This window comes from Pelodiscus sinensis, chromosome 2 (genome assembly GCF_052426305.1).
Source record: "Pelodiscus sinensis isolate ZL-2025 chromosome 2, ASM5242630v1, whole genome shotgun sequence".
Lineage (NCBI taxonomy): Eukaryota > Metazoa > Chordata > Testudines > Trionychidae > Pelodiscus > Pelodiscus sinensis.
In genome coordinates this window covers 101,737,752-101,757,438 of record NC_143053.1, presented here as the reverse complement: position 1 = coordinate 101,757,438, position 19,687 = coordinate 101,737,752, and the positions used below count along the sequence as shown (strand labels likewise).

At 38.8% G+C, this 19,687-nt stretch overlaps 1 protein-coding gene across 3 annotated transcripts in view; it reads right to left on the bottom strand.

Annotated features, from left to right (window-relative positions):
* The window catches only part of ATP9B (ATPase phospholipid transporting 9B), a 313,712-nt gene that overhangs the window by 65,312 nt on the left and 228,713 nt on the right, over positions 1 to 19,687 (bottom strand). For all 3 annotated transcript variants that reach the window (XM_006128867.5, XM_075921103.2, XM_006128868.5), the window contains exons 13-14: positions 14,802 to 14,944; positions 2,865 to 2,977 (exon numbers count right to left, since the gene is read on the bottom strand). In XM_006128867.5, coding sequence (XP_006128929.1) covers positions 2,865 to 2,977; positions 14,802 to 14,944 — 256 coding nt within the window. The remainder of the gene's footprint in view (positions 1 to 2,864; positions 2,978 to 14,801; positions 14,945 to 19,687) is intronic.

Sequence of the window (19,687 nt, the reverse complement as noted above, 5' to 3'; positions counted from 1 at the left end):
GATACCAGCTAAGTAAGTGGCTGTACTGACCAGGAAATACAGGAGAATAAAGATATAGTAATGTGAATGGATTTAATGCTAAAGACCACAATTTTATTTGTTTTAATATTAAAACATTATACAACATGTTAATAATAAAAATGTTATTGTTTAAATCTTAAAGGACGTTTGTCACCCTACCTTGTTTCTCCATACCAGGCATTAATTATGTCCAGTATGATATTAAATGGTTCTGCACCACACAACCAAGGAACTAAGGTTACCTTGCTTACCTAAACTTCTCCTACATGATTCATCCTAACATTTTCCTGCAGCAAAGGGGAATGAGGATACAGATGAGGAGTGGTTCAGTCTGTACAATTTATAGGGTCCACAAAAACCTTCCTGATCCTGTGCTCAGATTTACCCTGGAATTGGCCCCTTGGGAGCCCTGGCCTGTACTGCATACCAGCCACCAATTTTGACAATATATATTGACAGAGACAAGGTGGGTTAAACAATACCTTTTATTAGGTCCAATTTCTGCAGGTGAGAGAGACAAGCTTTCAAGCTACACAAAACTCTTCTTCAGGTATGGGAAAGGTATTCATAGTATCAGTGCTAACTACAAGATTGAACAGATAGCTTAGCATAAGTAGCTAGCACATATTCTAAGGGACCATTGAAGGTGAAGTGACCCATCCATATCAATGTACTTTCTTCTCAGAGCATATTCACTGGAATCTGAGTCTCTGGCTGTAGATAAGAGATTTCTTAGTATGTTTGGAGTGGTTGCTGCATCTGTAAAGGTAGGCTTAGTGATTTGTGAGTTTCTTGTATATCATTGTTTGTAGGGTTACACTGCTGAAGCTGCTCATGGTGTCCAGGACACTGACGTTCATGTGGGAGTATTCCAGAGAGAGTTTTATGGCTGGTTGGTTGTTGCTGAAGTTGTGATGGAAATCTATGAGGGAGTTTAATCATCTGACCAGAGGATGAAAATATCATACATGTATCTCAGGTATATAATTAGCTTTGTGGTGCATTTGTTCAGAAATTCTTCTTCAACGTGGCCCATGAAGACACTGATGCTTTGGGGGGCCCATCCTAGTACCCATAGTTTGGATGTTTGCTGTTGAATATAAAATGAATGAGTTTGGTGATTTTTTTGGGATGTCCAATGTTTTGTAAATATTTGAGATGGACAGCTATGCTATCATTGTGAGGGATGTTGGTGCATAGTGCAATAATGCCCATTGTGGCAAGGATAGATTTATGGCTTATGACAACAATGTGTAATCTACTAAATAAAATTTTCCCCTATGAAAGGAGAAATTCTACTTCACAGTCTTTTGCATTTGCCATATCCCAATTTCTGTGTGTATTCTGGGCAAGTGGAGAAAGGAAATGAAGGTACTAGAGGCATACGTCCCTGAAGAAGAGCTCTTTATAGCTTAAAAGTTTGTTTCTCTCACCAACAAATATTGATCCTATAAAATACATTACCTCACCCACATTGTGTCTCTAATATCCTGGGACCAACATGGCTACTACACTGCATATACTGACATGCATTTATTAATCACTGCTTTCCCCCCTTCTAAGTTTTTTAAGGTACTTTCATCTTTCTTATCTTTTCCTACCAGGCCATGATGCTGTGAACAAGGGCGGGGGGAGGGGGGAGGGAAGACAAAACAAAACTGTACAACAGTCACCAAAATTGGGCCAATATTCCCCACAGGAGGAAAGATATCTTTCCCGATCCCCAAATTGATCAAACTAGCCCACAACAAGCCTGGAAAATCAGCTCTGAAAACAACACTATAAGGCAAAATGAGCAGAGTGGCTTTCAGCAGCAAGGTTTGATGCTGTATAACCCAGGAGTGCTTAAACTTGATGGGTGACAGGGAATATGTATGGGCATTCATGGGAGCAAACTACTTCCTTATGCCATCTGCCAAAATGGCCACTGGATAGCAACAGGAGGTAGAATTCTTCTCTTTTGTACCTTAGCACAATTTCCACATGTGTTCTGGGCAAGTGGAGAAAAGGAAAGGGAAGCGCCAGAGGCATGCTACCTCTAAAAAGGACCGTCAAGGGTTAGCCATTCCTTGGCGGTCCAATCAACAACCTTCACTTCTCATACCAGAAGATAGGAAGAGGCATCGTAATATTCATAGCATATCCACAGTTTCTCCTATTGGAGTGTACATGCACAATTTAGTTTCAAAAGGGATACAAAAGGGATACACATAATAGACTATACTCACTGTTGAATGTAGCTGGAACTATCCTGCAGGGACTTGATCAAATACCGTGTTTTTAAATATGTTAGTTTCCCCACTTTCTTCTTTTTTTAAATGTTATGCTGTTTGTAATCCCTGTTAAGGAATTTAGAAGAGCACTCCTTTCCCTATCCTTCCATCCTTATCCTTTTGACAAGCCTTTTTTTTTTTAAACTGCTTATGCAAGTGTCTTTGTGATGAGTATCTTCAAAGATGCAATTAATCTGACCAGCATTGTTCTAGGTACACAGTGTTATCTGCAATTTTGGGTCAGTTTTCTGATGTCTGTCTATGCTTCAACAGAGAAAAATATTGAATTTTCATCAATTAATAGTACTAGATAGAAAAAGTTAGACTCCTAGAGAGACAGTGGGCTATGAGAGACATTTGGAATCAGGCAGGCATTACAATATATTAATTTTAGAGAAGGCCAAATTGTTGCCCTAAACTAGAACACAGAGGATATCCCTTTAAGGGAAAAAATTCTATAAATGGTAATACTTTCATAATTCAATTTTTAGATCCCCAAGCACGGGAATGCCCCCAAAATCCTGAGAAAACTTGCCAATATTAAGGAAAATAAGTTGTAAAATGAGATACCTGTGAATATGAATTGATAATGTGATTCTGAATTTCATCCATTGTGTCTGTTCCATAAGACACAGTACCTAGATGGAGGCGCTTAAATATCATCTCATTCTGGGTAAGTGTCCCTGTAATAAAAATATCAGACTGATCAGGAAAAAGACACGGTACTACATAAGAGATTAGTTTATAATATTTTGTTCCTTTGGGGGTGGAGTGCAGCAGATTATGATTATTCTAAAATCTGTAAAACAACGAAGTGGGAAAGGTCATCAGTAAGCTATTGGTAGCTACTGTATTTGCTGACAAAGGGAACTAGAAAAGATCCCATTGAAGACCATCAAGGATCTTCCTTAACAGCAAAAAAGGCTACTGGTGAGTGAAGCAAGATGAGGGTCAGAGTAAATTACCACCTTTTATTCCCACCTATATGCACTGAAAGAAGAGACTAATACTAGGGTCAGACATAAAGCTCAGGTATGTCACAAAAACACCAGAGAACACCTCAAAACAAGCCAAGGTTGTCCTTTTTGGGTAGATGAGTCATCAGGAATTGCAATCAGTTCAGTTAATTTAAGAAATGTAGTGCAGAAAAAGCAGGGTGTGTCAGCCTGGAGGAGTCACAGCTTCTAGCTTCAATTTGGAAGCAACTCAACTAGATATTTGCCCCCAGTGGACTGATGGAAATTATCTAGGCCTGCGTAAAGCAGTGACATTTTCATTCTAAAATGAAAATGAAAGGTAGTTTTCAATATAAGTCTTTAAAAAAAAAAAAAAAAAAAAAGCAAAGGGGAAACTAATTTCCCTTTGGTTAGTGAAGGATATGCGCCCAAATGAGCCACTGCTGGGAAATAAATGAAGGATTATTCCACAGTGAATGTTTTCTGTTTCCTTCTGACTTTTCCCCTCTACATAGCAGGGTAGGTAGATTTACCAAAGTGGCTAAATGTTAATGTTGCTGATGCTTTTGCTTTGGGTATCTGATGTTGGAGGGAAGGGGGAAAAATCCACTGCTAATATGTTAAAAGGGAGGGGAACTATTGAAGGGAAGGCTAATTTTTATAAGATTGCATGGTTTTACCGAGCAATCAGCCTTAATGTTAAAAGTATTATTGCACTATCGTACACAGAGAAGCCTGATAACTTTTCTAAAATTACGGAGGGTATAATGTCATGGAGTCGGGAAGAACTAACCATTTTCCAATAACCCAGAGAAACAGCCAGGAGAAATTCAACTATGCTAAGGAAGGAGAGACACAAAACAGCCCACAAATTGGGGAAAATGTTTTTGGTAAAAGTCACCCAGTTATAGAACTCCTGACCATAGGAAGTCAGGATGAATTCAAATCTCATCTCTTTGTAGAGCACAATATCTGTTTTATTCAGGCTTCTGTCTACAGGGGGAGCAGAATCCTAACATTTGTCTACAAATAACGTACTGCCTCCCCCAAAAGACCCATATGTTAAAATGTCACCAGGAGAGAGGCAGAGAAGACAGCCCTCCCAGGAAAACATGGAAATCTTGGCCATCTTGTATTTGGTATCCAGATAACATTGTGATTAGTGCTTTGAAAGTACAGGTTGAAACTCCCAAATATGGGACTTTCTGGTCCGGCAACATCCGTGGTCCAGTAGGGCCAATGATGTTGCTGGACCAAAGAGCCCCGGAGCCCAGGAGCAGGAGCCAGCAGGGGAGGAGAGTTCTGCCTGGGCCAGCAGCAGCTGGGCCACGCCATGACTGGGGAGCCCTGGCCCTTCCCTGGGGAACCCCTGGCATCAGCTGGGCCAGGCAGGCAATGGGGAGCTCCCGAACTGGTCAGAGAACCCCCAGCATTAGCTGGGCCAGGTGGCAGTGGGTGAGCCCTGGGCCAGGGAACCCCAGTAAATCCCCAAGTGGCAGTGGGGCCGGTGGCAGTCAGGTGGCCTTGGCCAGGGAACTCTGGGAAACTCCCCGGCTGCAGCAGCCTGGGGTGGCTGGCACCTCATCCGGGAACCCACGTTCCACATCAGCAGGGCAAGGTTGCACCATGGAATCCCCGGTGGCAGAGAGGCCAGGCAGGGCTGGGTGTCCCCGGCTAGGGAATGCCCTGCGGCAACAGGACCAGGCGGCAGGAGGAGACCCTTGGCCAGGGAACCCCCAGTGGCTGCAGGGCCAGTGGCAGCCAAGCAGGGCTGGCAGCAGCTGGCATCCTGGCAAGGGGAACCCCAAGGAATTCTGGTGGCAGAATGGGTAGTAGGACAGAAGCCCCAAGGAAAGGAGTCAAGGGAGTGGTGCAGCCAGCAGGGGATCATTGACCTTCCCTGGTCCGGCAAACTCCCTGGTTCAGGACCAGTTGGGTCCTGAGGGTGCCAAACCAGGGAGGTTCAACCTGTATAGGAATGGGAAAAAAATCATAGAGGAGTGCCTACAAATTATTCATTCCAGTACTGCAATTGCTGTACCACAGTATCTTTCTAGTTGTAAGGACCTTCATGATGATAATATACTAACACAATTTAAAAAACGTAAAATGGATTTTGCTTAGAGATCCAGTGTTTAAATGTTACATTTTCTGTGACAATCAGTCACCAAAGGAAAAAGAATGTGCAGCTGAAAGTCTTTGCATAAATCCTCAAAGATAAAAAGATAGAATCCTGAGATATCTGCATTTTAAAAAGTCAATTGCAACACTTTGCATTTGGCCAAAGGGTAAAAAAAAAAAAAAAAAAAAAAAAAAAGGGATGTTTTGTGTCAAAAGTTGTTTACTTCATATTTCTAACACTTTTCCATGATATATATGAAGAAAGACTTTCTGACAAATAGAGAGAATCAAAGTGGTCTAGTATAGGTCACTGGAAATTAACATTGTTTCCGAATTTGACAAATATAGCCTGTAACCAGAGTAAGCCTGGAATTTCAGAATCAACATAAATAGTATGTTTTCAGGGCTCACTTTGCATCTGTAAGAAACTATGGGGTGTCAGTCATGGAGTGACACTTTGGTTCACCACTGACATCCTTGATTTTTAGAAAGCTCTAATTGAAGGGTGGGTGTTTCAGGGTCCATGATGAATCATGACAGGGCACAGAGAGATCACCACCAACTTGGTTCTTCTTTTAAGCTCACAGAAAGATTGTATATTATTTGTATCTAATCCTTACTGAATGTGAATAAAAAACTAGGTTTTGATAATTTAGTCAGCCAAATGGAAATTAATCCAGTGTGCAGATACTGCCATTATACACTGTTTTGCTTCTTGTGAGTATTTAAAGAACGGCCCTAAGTTTCCTCTCTTGTGAGGCTTGCAATTTAACAATACTTTTGTGTTAAAAGTCTAAGAAAAATAATACTTATTTTAAAATCATTTTTGTATGATGATGATAGAGGACTAAAAATCCACAAACAATTTAAAAATATAGTAAGGAATGATTCACACTGAAATTTATTCCTATTTGTAAATGCTTATTTTTGATAGCCTGTCTTTGTCCCAGTATGACAGTACAAAACAGCAAGTCATAGGAAAAGAGCAAGTTAAACGCATCAGACACGCTATAATTAGTGTTTAGAAACTAGAACTTGTTTAGACATTTAACATCCAGTTTATGCATCTGATATAGGGTACTTCCATTCGTGTTCTTCACAGATATAGTCACGCTGTCACAGTCATAAATCTTTCCCATTTATACACAGCACATCTACCACTCCCCCTGTCTAATAATACACAAAAAATGAAATTTAATCTCAATTTTTGTATACCAGCATCGTAACAGCTAGACTATCACTCATTATAACATACACATTACACACTGGATAATGATTCCAAATAAATTGTATTTTCCTTCAAAATTAACCAGAAAGATATTTAAACTCAGTTTTGCTTAAATATTATCCAGAACCATTTTATTATGTAAAGTTAAAAAGGGACAGAATTTTTAAAGGCTTATTTGTGAAAAGTGTAGACTTTTTTACAGAATTTATATGCAATTAAAATAGAACATTAATATGAGAAATAGAACATTTCCAGAGATAGTTGGAAAGTAGCACACAAAGAATAAAATCTTGAAGTATCCATTAAAAATTATGTGTAACTCATTCATTGTCATCTGGTTGTCATCTACAGAATGGTTTGCAAGGAAACTCATAATGATTGAGGAAAGTAATGAGAAATTATTTTGCTCTCATTCTTTATGGTCTAGTTTTCATGAAATAAAAATAAAATACTTATTTTATATTTCTCCCTTCAAAATATTCATATTTACCAAGAGCTTTTTTGTAGCTATATTGAATTTCAAAATATATACAATCATGTTATGCTATAAGACGTAAAGGACTAAGACATTAGTTTCTGAAGAATTTAAATTTTCATTTTAAAAAGCTAAGATTCTTGTCTCTGTGGCTATAAAAGGTAAACTTGCAACTGTAAACTTGCCATGTTATCTTCCTGAATCTGTAGATAGATGATGCCAGTACCTTTCCAGTGCCCATACAAGCTTAGAGTGAAATTAACAATACCCTAGATTTGGTAGATGGAGGGAAGGATGAAAGAGGAAAACTGAGTTCTAACACATAGAAAGGGGGCGCTGAAGTTCCAACAGTCTTTGCCCTTCTCATACTAGTTATAGAAGAACTGCTAGCATCCTTTTTCTTTGACCATAATAGGAAAACAATCTTTGGCAGATTACTTTTAGGTATTAGATAAATTTTTAGTGTCTGTTCAAAAGTCTAATCCAGATGGAAGAAAATTTAAAAAATTATAATTACAACTTGCTAAAGCTGCATGGATATAATTTTTACTATGTCTGTTCCCAAGATCTAATATGTATGGCTCCACATACAACTGTAGATTGTTGCAAATTCTTGCCATTGTGCCAAAAAATAGAAGAGTTTGTCAACTTTTCAATACAATATCTTTATTTCTTGTCTCCCAAAAGTGCTTCAGACACCTTCCTGTACATTACAGTAGACCACCTGAGGTCGAATGTCCATCCCTTGTCTACATTAAATTTTTGTTTCTAAGTTCCTCTGGTTGAATGAATGGTCACAACACTGAACTGGGCAAAAAAATATCTTGCTAGTAGTCTCTTCAGACTATGATGCCAATTAGACATCTCATACTACTTCCACAACAGTAGTTCTCCAATAGTTTTATTTTAAGATTTAGTCTCCTAGATTAGTAAGTCTTGCCAATGTAGAAGACCTTTAGCTGTACAACTGCTGACAATGAGCATTTTAAATATCTATAATTTGTGTTTCTAACACAGTTAGTTTGGTGTAGTCTGTCTCTCATGATGGATAATGGGGCAAACAGTAAAGATAAATTTACTGATAAGTTTAGTTTTAACAGCATTCTTTTACAAATGGGGTTTTATCTGATTTTCAGAATTTTCTTGAGGTGAATGCACTTTTAACTATTTCTAAAAATATAACTAGGCTATGAATTGTTAATTTGAAAAGCGTGCAAACAAAGGAAGAAATGCAAAGTTCTTTTCAAACATGGCAGCCATCATACAAGCCTCCATCAAAGTATATTCTTAACTTTGTTTTTGAATGTGGTTACCACATAAGGAAAATATCTTGACAAAAAGTTAATGTGTGATTCCTAAAGAAAAATTCAGCATGCTCTTTAATGAAGCAGAGTTTTTGCTACAATCGTATCATTAAACACTGAGCAAAGCAGGCAAAGAGGAAATTAATTTCTAAGGAAAAAGTCCTGCAGGCGTAATTCCCTGGGTGGCAACAGATGTGATTCACAACAGAGCAGTGAAGAATTCTTTTTTTGAGAAGCAGATGCAGAGCTTTCTGATCAAATATTACTAGATTGTAATTTGGCCGAATACCAACATTTTAAAAGGCCACAATAAAACAGCAAGTAAGTACTTGCAATATATAAGCATTAATAACTTTGCCAGGAGTTAGAAGAACATATAACCTTTCATGCAATGTGTGTATTTTGCTTGAAAGATACACTTGTTTAAGAGATGAAGATCCTTAGCTGCTGTAAATCTGCATAGTTCTATGGAAGAACATCCAGGTGATTATCTGGCCCAATATTTCAATGGTGAATTTTTGTCCGCAATAAATATACAAAGACAAAATTCTAAGAAGAAAATAGAGAGAAAAATATTGGCCTCTACTGGAGGGAAAGAGAAACAACAGAAAAAGCTACTAGGAAGCAGTGACATGCAATACCTCCTCCCCTTTTCCTTGAACCTGTATATCTTTCATATAAACTATGTATGGCCTAAGGCACATTGAGAACTAAGGAAAAAAGAAAATAGCATGTGATGTAGTCAAGAGAATAGCCATTCTTTTATATGGAACATGTTCTCTTCACTCCTATCAGTGGGATCACACAAGAATGCAACCAGCAGAATAGTGAATGGTAGTATGCGCATCCTTTGGTGATATTTTCACTTCTGGTGAGGGTGTTGGCGGAGGTGGTGGGTGGGCACACACAAAACATGAAAGAAGGGTCCTGTTGGTCTGACTGCGAATCCACTAAGTTGGAACTGAAGTTTACTGTAGAACTCCAACCTCTGAGGATTCTCCAGTTCTCAGCTACTTCTCTCCCTGCTCTCTGTTCATAATGCATCTTTGCTGGACCCATGGATTGTGCAGGGAGCATGTATCTTGAAAAGGACACATTTAATCCCATAGGATTGTTGGCTTTTTTGGTTATTACTTGGGTCTCTATGCATTTTTACACTAATCAAATGGAATTAAGGGGGGGGAGAAGAGATAGGAGCATTGCAAATAATTCAAAAGATTCATTTGTAAACAGATAATTGCTTAAACTATTCTTTTAATATTAAAGTATATCACCTCACCTGTACAGGAGACACTTTAAAAAGAAACACATATTAATACATAGGCCTCTAAGCAAAGGGCTTTCCCAGAAAATTATGAATCTCATTACTCTATGCACCTGTTCAACTGTTATGGTTAAGTATCTGATTTGATCAAAAATACCCTAAAATGTTAATTACAGAACTCAAATGTAAGTCTATGAATACATAAATAAGTATACCAGAAAGACTATTTGCATTTATTATAAATGTATACTCTGGCTGTCATCATGAATGGCAGAAAGCTTGAAGTTTTGCATTCTGAATGTCAGAAATGCTCAATAAATATAGCCAAATATCTTTGTTTTCCCCTTGTGATTAGGATTTTCTTATACCCTGGAGAGGATAAAATATCATGCTCAGCTGCCCTTGGAAAACATTGGAAACAGCATTCCCCCTCTCCCCCCATAATGGATGACGCCTTTCTGTCAAACTTATATGTGATTCAAGTCCAAACAACATGGCATTTGGGGTAATGGATGCTATAATTAAAATGTGAGTCCTAAAAAACCTGTTGTTTTAGTGGGTGTTCTTAGTAATGGCTTTGTTCTACATGAAGATAAAAACTCCCTAACAAAGGAATTAATGTATTGCTTTAATAGGCTGCACCCTGAGTTAAGTTTTAAAATTTATGAGTTCTCTGCAGCATTGTTCTTTAAACAATGGCATTGTCAAATGCAACCAGTGAGAAGATTAAAGTTCTCCCAGCAGATTAAGTACAAATTATCTGTCCTCCTGTTTCAGCATCATTTGTTCATTTATCACATAACGTCTAGTATTTCTGGTCAGTGTCAATATGCTCTGCATCCTTGCAGTTAACAGATGTCTTCTCTTGTCGAATGAATTACTTTATGTTTCACGCACTGGTGGCCGCAGATGTGTCACTATAGCAACATCATTAATTTCAGATCTTACCGGAAACATGCACTCCAATCAAACCTAATTATACCACATTGCTTTCTTGTCCCACAATAAGGAAACTATAATGCAATTATTGGGATACTTCATTTTCTATTCTACTGTGGCAAATGAGAGAGCCACTGTGATGGACGCTTCTTGTCAAAAAGCTTATTGATGAAGCACAAACCCAATTTACAATCATACAAAGGACTACCTTGCAATTATGTTAGTAATGTAATGCTCCTTACACTCAACAACTAATTCTTAATCATTCCAAGTAAAGCTTGGACCACAGTATAAGATTTGTGCAAGCTGCTTTCTGTATTCTCTTTTCATTTTCAATATTGAGAAACCTGAGGTCTTTGCTTGTATAGAAATAGGACCACCCCTTTAGATCTGCTTTTATAAGAGCAGTCACTTGGGTGGGCTTTTAGAATTGTTGTGCTTTTTTTAAACCGTAAATATCCAAACTTCAAGGGGAAGTTAAAAAGTGAGTTATTTAACAAATTAAATTAATAATAATGTTTTGTTAAAATGAAAATACCAATTGTTGTAGACAGCTCTTTTGAACTATTTATAACCATACTAATGGTAGCTAAAGGCAATTATATACAGATTTAATTCATTAACTCAGTGCTATGTTTATGCTTGGGCTAAATCTTAGACTGAGATACCAAATACCAGATTTAGGTAAGAAATCTGGATAATAAACTTGGATTAAGGACCCTCACCATGATCTCTCCAGGTACTGATAGTTGTATCTATGCACCTTTTACCCAGATTACACAATTTAAAGTTAGCCAAACACATTGACTTTTTTAGTTCCTTATAGTATTGCTATTTTATAACCTTTTACATCATTTAATTCCAACAGCGGTTCTCAAACTGTAGCAACCCGAGTACTCCCATTTTGATTTTAAAATTTCCATGGACCTCCAAGCCAGCTTCTAAATTGCCCCCCAAGTTGAGAACCCCTGAATTACAGCTTTGATCTGTCTTTCAAAACTTTGGAGATAGTGTTTGAATAAGCCCTTGATTTGACAGCTATCTTCCAAATTATGTCTTCATGTGCTAATATCCTTAAATATGCACCTATTTAGCCACAAATACATTCCAGTATTAAATGTGCAGTGAAAGACTGTCACCCAAGTGGCCTCTATTTTTCTAAAATAAATCAAGCCTCGCGTGACTGCATTTTGTATGATGTGGTATGGTCTAAGCAAAGTCAACCAGATGCAAAATGTAGGGCTTTATTTAAAATGACTATTCAAATATGGGTTTTAAACATTCTTTTCTGGATTTAATAAAATAGTATTTTACATCTTCACATAGCGTTTACAATGTATTTATATAAACATTTTCAATTATAATAACCTTTATGACTCATTTTGTTAATCTGCTAAATGTCTTACTGGATCTTCAACTGAAGTTATTAGATGGCAACTTTACTGAAAAAAAAGTAGCTCTCAAGCAGAACAGGTCTGGAGTCATAGCTGAAGAGGAGCTCTGTGCAGCCTGAAATTTTGACTTTTCCAGCAACAGAAGTTGGTCTAATAAAGGTTTGTCTCTCAGGGTATGCCTATACTAGCCCCTAGTTCGAACTAGGGAGGCTAATGTAGGCATTCGAACATGCAAATGAAGTCCGGGATTTAAATATCCCGGGATTTATTTTCATGTTACCGTCCGGTTGCCATTTTTAAATGGCGCTAGTCGGGATTAACTGCCCGTGGCTACACATGGCAGGTAAACAGTAATTCGAACTAAGTCCTTAGTTCAAATTACCTATTGCACCTCATTCCAGGAGAAGTAACAAGTAATTTGAACTAAGGACTTCGTTCGAATTACCGTTTAATTGCCTCATGTAGCCGCGGGCAGTTAGTCCTGACTAGCGCCATTTAAAAATGGCAACCGGACGGTAACATGCAAATAAATCCCGGGATATTTAAATCCCAGGCTTGATTTGCAACTTCGAATGCCTACATTAGCCTCCCTAGTTCAAACTAGGGGGCTAGTATAGACATATCCTCATATCCCAGGACCAACATGGCTATAACTCTTCAAACATTTTTATCTATTACAGTAAGAAAAGGTATCATTTAAAAGATATTGTAATTAATATCTCCACAAAATAAACGTGCCTATTTTAGCAGATTGATTAATTCTATCCCAGAGAACTAAAAAATGAGTAAATGAAGCCAATGAAATAATGCTTTATACAATATTCAACCACTACAATAGACAGCTAAGATTATAACAAAGTTCCTCAACTCTTTGCAAAATTATAGGGATATATCAGGGGTGGCCAACCTGCAGCTCTTTGTTCAAAGAAATGCAGCTCTTGCTAGTTTGAAGCCTGCACCAGAACTGGTCATGGCCACTCTGCGCACGTTCTCCATCACCTGGAGGGAGAAGCACATGGCTGGGTGGTGGCTTTGGGGAGACCCAGCGATTGGGTTAGAGTGGGGGGGGAGATTGGGTGTGCTGGCTCTGGGGAAGGGGTGGGTGCATTGGGTTAGAGCAGGAAGGCTGGGGGTGCCTGGCTCTGGGGGAGGGGAGGGACATTGGGTTAGAGCGGGGAAAGGGAGGGGAAGGGCTGAAGCACCTTAAACTCAAAGTATTCATGGATACAGAATAAGTCAGCCAACACAGATGTCATATTTAAATTCTTGGGCAAAAAAAGAAACAGCACGTACCTGGTTTACACTGTGTTTCTTTAAAGAAAATTCAAAGGCTATTGTTTGCCAGGCTGAAGCAATTATTCTGAGATATGAGTCTCTCCCTTATTGTTTTTGAACCTGTCATATATGCAGTTTGGGACAGATCTGAATTTTTACAACTATAAAAAAGCCATAATCTTCACAAGTAAAAAAAAAATGAGGACCCCATACCAGAGATCAATATGCTGGAGTGAAACAGGCACTTCAAATTGTGCTTACTTACTTCTCAGCTCAGTTTTATTTTAAAAATCTCACAGGACATAATAGGGCAGTCATGTTAAATTTAAAATACATGGTGGGGATGCTTATTTTTAGTTTGAGAATATGACTATTTTCAAAGTTGTTTTTTTAAAATTTGATATTTGTTCTGTGTCAAGTTCTCTGAAGATCTATGGACTGTCTGTGAATTTTTTAAGTGACTAGAGACTTTTGTATTGTTTTTTGTCCAAAATGTCCTGTAATGTTATTTTTATTACTACATTTTGTGTACTAAATAGATAGATATATAAAAATAAATATATGTCTCTTTGCACTCTATCCACAGCTATTTTGCTTCTTAGTCTCTAACTGGTTGGCCACCCCGGGATATATTATGGGAACATGTTTATCTGGTCATTGATAACAGACAGTAGTTTGGCAGGGCTTGTCATTTGGGATTTTGTGGACCATGAAAGGAGCGGAAGGGCAACAGAATAGACAATAAGAACAGAGCACAGGCCCAAATGTACACTTTTTGTACTTGTCTTCCTTCCAAATTGTTCTGTTAAGGGTTAGTGTGTATGATTGTGTTAATTTTTTGAACATACCACATCACATTAAAGTGAGGGAGAGAAACTTGGAATATGAAAATGGAGTCGCACAGGCCAATAGAGACTCAAGAAGAAAACAGATATACAGGTCTTAGAAAAATGGAGAATCAGAAGTAATAACAGATGACCATGACTTCAGTGCTCCCTTAAAAAACTACCATTTGGAAGATGATCTTTATGACTAGCTGTTTTGGCAAAGACTTGCTCTCTTATAACCCAGTGCCAACTTTGAGTCTTCTTAAAATATTTTCAAGGGAATGAGATTGCAAGGATGCACAGATGAATATGGCAGTATAAAGACTAAGGGTACGGATAGACTACAACTGCGCTCCATACTCTGACAGAGTCTGGCCATACTCTAAAATGGCATATAGCATCTTTTGAGGTAACTCACATGGGTGATTTAGGACATAATCCTACAAACACTGGCAAGTATAGCTCACTATACTGAGTGGTCTCATTGAAATCAAGAGAATTATTCATGGATATAAGTTCTGTGTGTGGTAATAAGGACTTTCAGATTCAGGTCCATTGGTCCTTATTCACCAAAATATGTAAACACGTGCCGAATGTTTAACTTAAGAAAAATCAACAGCTGTTTATCCCGTTATACACAAGGAAAAAAATGGAGTTTACATACGGAAAAAATATCAAATATAAAAAAAATCTGATGACACTGCAAAACTATTGACACATATACCTGTTTTATCTGTTAGTAAATATACTAAACGCCCCAACTCCTCTGGTATGGTGCTGGTTCGTACAACGGTTCCCGGAATATTGTCATCCTTCATAATCATCCATCCATAGGCTGCTTTGCCCATGTCCAAGTTTACACGTAAGCTGCAAAGAAAGCATATAATCACACTCAGTGTAAACGCAAGACAACATCATAAAAAGATGAAAATCAGAAACATAAAAACGTAATTGAAAATTGAACTAAAAACTGCTTTTATTGTAACATCAGCAAAGTCTTGAAAAACAGCTTTTTATTTGAACTTCAAACACACGGAGATTATAAACTCTTTGGAGTAGAGACAGGGTTTTTTTTCCCCTCCGTGTTTATACAGTCCTTAAAACATGGGGCTGAGTTTGGGATTGCTAGGTGCTACCACAATACAAATATATATTAATAGGTCTACTTGGCCTTTCAAAGAACTATTATGAAATTGCAAGTGTGTGCAAAGATTAGAGAAAATATTTATATTGAAAATATTTATTAAAACATAATATGCATAATTCAGCACAATTATAAATTTTATAAATACTACTTTTAATCTTTCCAAACCCTACTTTGCTTTAAGTTATAAGAGAAACTGCATATCAAATGTGGTGGTCCTAACTCTTACATGTTCAGGAGGAGTTCTTGAATAAAAACACTCACAGACAAACTCTCTCAAATATATAGTAGATTTGAACTTTAGAATTTAAGATAAAGTACCTAAAAGGTGGCAGGTGACAAAAGTGCACATATCAACAAAAAAGTGACCTTAAGAGAGGGCTAGAAGTTGGGGGAACAGGGAAAACTACAACAGTAGTAAGTGAAGAAGACTGTAGTAGTGATCCTCTCAAAGCCCCCTTCAGTCCTACGATTCTATGAATACGGTCAATGAGAGGGAAATATCAACTTGTAAATATGTTCAAGATTTGAAAGGCTTCTATATAAATGATATGAGCATGGGGAATGAGCAAGAAGAACTAGTATAGAAACTAAGTTACAGCTAAATTACAAATGGAATTACTGCTTGTTCAGGAAGGACAGGCAAGTTAAAAGGCAGGTGTTATCTTGTACATCAAGAATGTACACACTTGTTCTGAGTTTGAGAAGGAGGTGAGAAGCAAACCACTTGGAAGTCCTGGGGTAAAGATAAAAGGAGTAAAAAAAAAAAAAGTAGGGGTGATGTCATGGTACATTTAATGGTCTGCTATAGACCACCAAATCAGGAGGTGGTGGTGGATGAGGCATTTCTAAAACCTGATAGTAATGGAAGACTAACTACACAGGACATCTGCTGGAAAAGTAACACAGCAAAATTTACAGTAAGCTCTTTGAATATATTAGAGTTTTGTTTCAAATAGTGGGGAAAAAAGTGGAGGACGTAACCAGGGAGATTTTGCAGTACATAGCCAGGGTGTTAATCTGTAGCCTTAGAGCAGGTTTGTGCAAATACCAGCCTGTGGGTCAGATCTGGTTCACCAGGGTTATCTCCTGGTAGGCCCTCACTACTAAATTTACCTGCACTGATTCAGGTACTAGTGATCACAGTTCCTGCAGTTGGTTGTGGATCATGTTCCCAACCAACGGGAGTTGTGAGAAGTGGTGTCCTAGTCCGCGTTGCTTCCTGCCATTCCTATTGGCGAGGAACGGCAATCTGCAGCCAACAGGAGCTGCCATCACCAGCACCTGTGGCTACGTAGGTAAATAGAGTGACAGTGGCCTGCCAGGGACTAACCATGGTGAACCACTGCCATCTTATTGCCCACTCTGGTGCAAGAGGGAGACTGTGATAAGAGGAAAGTATATATCTGATTATGAAAGGGGAGTGTGTTCCCTGAATCACACCCTACAGGGTTAAACTGAAAACTTTTAATTAGCCTCCCAATACTGCCTCCCCAATGGCCTTCTATCACTTCCCAAGCATTTCCAGGAGAAGCTGATGGGAGAAGTCAATGGAAGCACTCTAAGCAGCTGCTGTTTCTCCTCTGTTGCATTTCTTCTTTTGGCTACTTGTTGCATGACAGGCCAGAGAGAAAACAGTAGCTCTGTCTGCTTCATTGCTTGCTTCCCTGCTACACTATGGGGGTCAAAGAGACTCAGAAAGCAGTTTGGCCTAGTGTAGAATAGCTCCCCTATTCCAATCAACCACTGATGGGAAGGCCAGAATGGGGAAAAATAGGAGAGGCTGAAAACCACTCACCAGGTACAACTCCTAAAGACCAGTATGGGTAAAAGTAGCTTGGGACTGTTTTAACTAGCAGCAGCTGGCAACAGTCCCCTAGCTGCTGCACACTAGCTAATAACCACGGTGTGCTCTATCCATTCTCTTTCCCACTCCATCAAGTCCCTTTGCACCAGGATTCATGAGGAGGAAGGCATATAGGCCAAGTTTCCTGAAATGCTAGGGGAATTTTCAGCAGTATGTGTTAGGTAGTTTCTGCTGTGTTTGTACCACCTGAGTGGAATAATAGAACCAAAAAGAGAATCTGCCTGCAAGTATTAATTGAGGGCCATTGGCCTTTCTTAAATAATATATTTGACCACGAGCTTGAAAAATCTGAACACAACTTATGCAGAGGTTCTAAAGAGCCAGAGGACCAAGTAGGGATACGCATGGATTTCCAGGAGCCTGCAATTCTGTGCAACCATTGCCTGGCATTTATAGACACAAATATGCTGTGGCCCTGCTTTTTCAGAAGTTGCTTGAGAGAGACAGGGAACAAGTTAGCATGTACTTAATTGTTTTAATTTATATAGGCATTTAAAAAAGTTTCTGCTTTAAGCACACCTCAATGCATTTTAAAAATACAATTATAAAAACAGCCTACTCCAGTAACCCTCTTTATCAAACAATTAACATACCCAATCCAACTGCTCAAATAATAATTACATTCTTTAACATTCTCAACTCCCAATCTCTTCCAGCTAGGAAAAGTAAATAGGAATTCCAGTGTCCTAAGGTCACCAAACTAGGACTACTTTGGGTTACAGAGGTATGGAAGTGAAATGGCTAGCTTATTTGTAAATGATCTCTAGCACATGTTTATTATAGTGAATTCTCTCCTCCAAGCAAATGGGCTGGATGATTCTCCAAGAAAACAGGACACAGTTTCTGTGTTTGTACGGTGCCTAATACAATGGAGTCCTGGTCAATTATTTGTATTGGCAAAGCACCGAGAAGTCCTAAGGCTTCTCGGTGCTTTGCCAGTACAAATAATTGTGATTACTCTTGAGTTCTTTTCACACAGAGATACTGTACTCCATTAGAAAACAACATTTATGGTTTCATTTGATGCCCCTTGATGAAGTTTACTTCAAAGATCTAAGAGGGACAGGGCTTTAGATTAAAAAAGAGATCTCTTTGCTGTATGGCAATTGAGTGAAAAGGCAAGTGATTTAACTTCCTTCAGGTGTTTCAGTGTTTCCTGTAAGTACTGAAGTAAAAAAAGTCTTGACTCGCCAAGAAAGATTCATCCTCTTGAGAAAGACAAACTTTTGGTTGAGGATGACAGTGAATACATAAGGTATGTACTGAAGTGGTCAAACTCACTCTCTGAGCCATGTATGACAATCTTCAAACATTCAAAAGCTAGGGCAAATTTGCTTGGGTTTGGGGTTTCTGTCCAGCAGGGGGCACCTTCTGGGGCTTTGATGGAGTGGGGGCAATGTCTGGGCAGAGCTGGGGTCAAGCACCCTCCAAGCAGAGGCACCGAATTTCAAAAGTACTGGGTAGGGGAGCATGGTGCTCGACCCCTGGCTCTGCCTCAGGCCCCATCCCCATTCCACCCCTTCCCAAGTCCCACCTCCCGAGTTCCATCCTCTCCCCTGAGTACACCACATCCTCTCCCCTCTCCTGTCATCTTCCTGAATATCATGAAATAGCTGATCATGGTAAATGGGAGGCACTGATGCATGGGGTCCACTGGTAGGGAGCAGCTGCATTTGCGCAAAATCTTGCCAGTCTAGACACACCCTATGTGTTTATTTAGACTTTGGTTCAGGGTGCCAAATTTACATATGAATTCCAGCTCAGCAGTTTCTCTCTGCAGGCTGTTTTTGATATTTTTCTGTCTAAGAATGGCAACTTGCAAGTCTGGAACTGTATACCAGAGGTTAAAGTGCTCCCCCACTGGCTTTAGGATGTTGCCATTCCTAATGTCAGATTTGTGTCCATTAATTCTTTTGTGCAGAGACAGTCTGGGTTGTCCAATGTACATGGCAGAGGCGCGTTGTTGGTACATGATGGCATATATTATATTTGTAGATATGCATATGAATGAGTCTTTGATGGTATAGCTGATGTGGTTAGGTCCTGTGGTGGTGTCACTAGAATAGATGTGTTCGGAGTTGGCAACTGGTTTTGTTACAGGGATAGGTTTCTGGATTAGTGTTTCTGTTGTGAGGTGTGAAGTTAGTGGTACTGGGGGCTGTCTGTAAGCAAGGACTGGTCTGCCTCCCAAGGTCTATGAGAGCAAGGGATTGTCATCAATGAGATATTGTAGATTCTTGATGTGTAGGAGAAATTTTAGCTGAGGGGCTATAGGTAATGGCTAGTGGCATTCTGTTGCTTTTTTTTGTTGGGTCAGTCCTGTAGTATGCAACTTCTGGGTATCCACCTGGCTTTATTAATCTTTTCTCCATCTCTCCAGGTGGATATCCTATAGGATTAGGAACTGAAATGTTATATCACTTGAAAGGACAGATTTCCAGCTTTGCAATGCAATACATTTAGAATTTATATCCAGCCAATCTGGCATATATCTTTAGCTCTCAACAGCCCTTACATATACTATTTTAAAATCATGGCACTTTTATGCATAGAGGAGTTTTGCATTCATGATTTTTTTCTCTCCCTCTTCCCCCCCCCC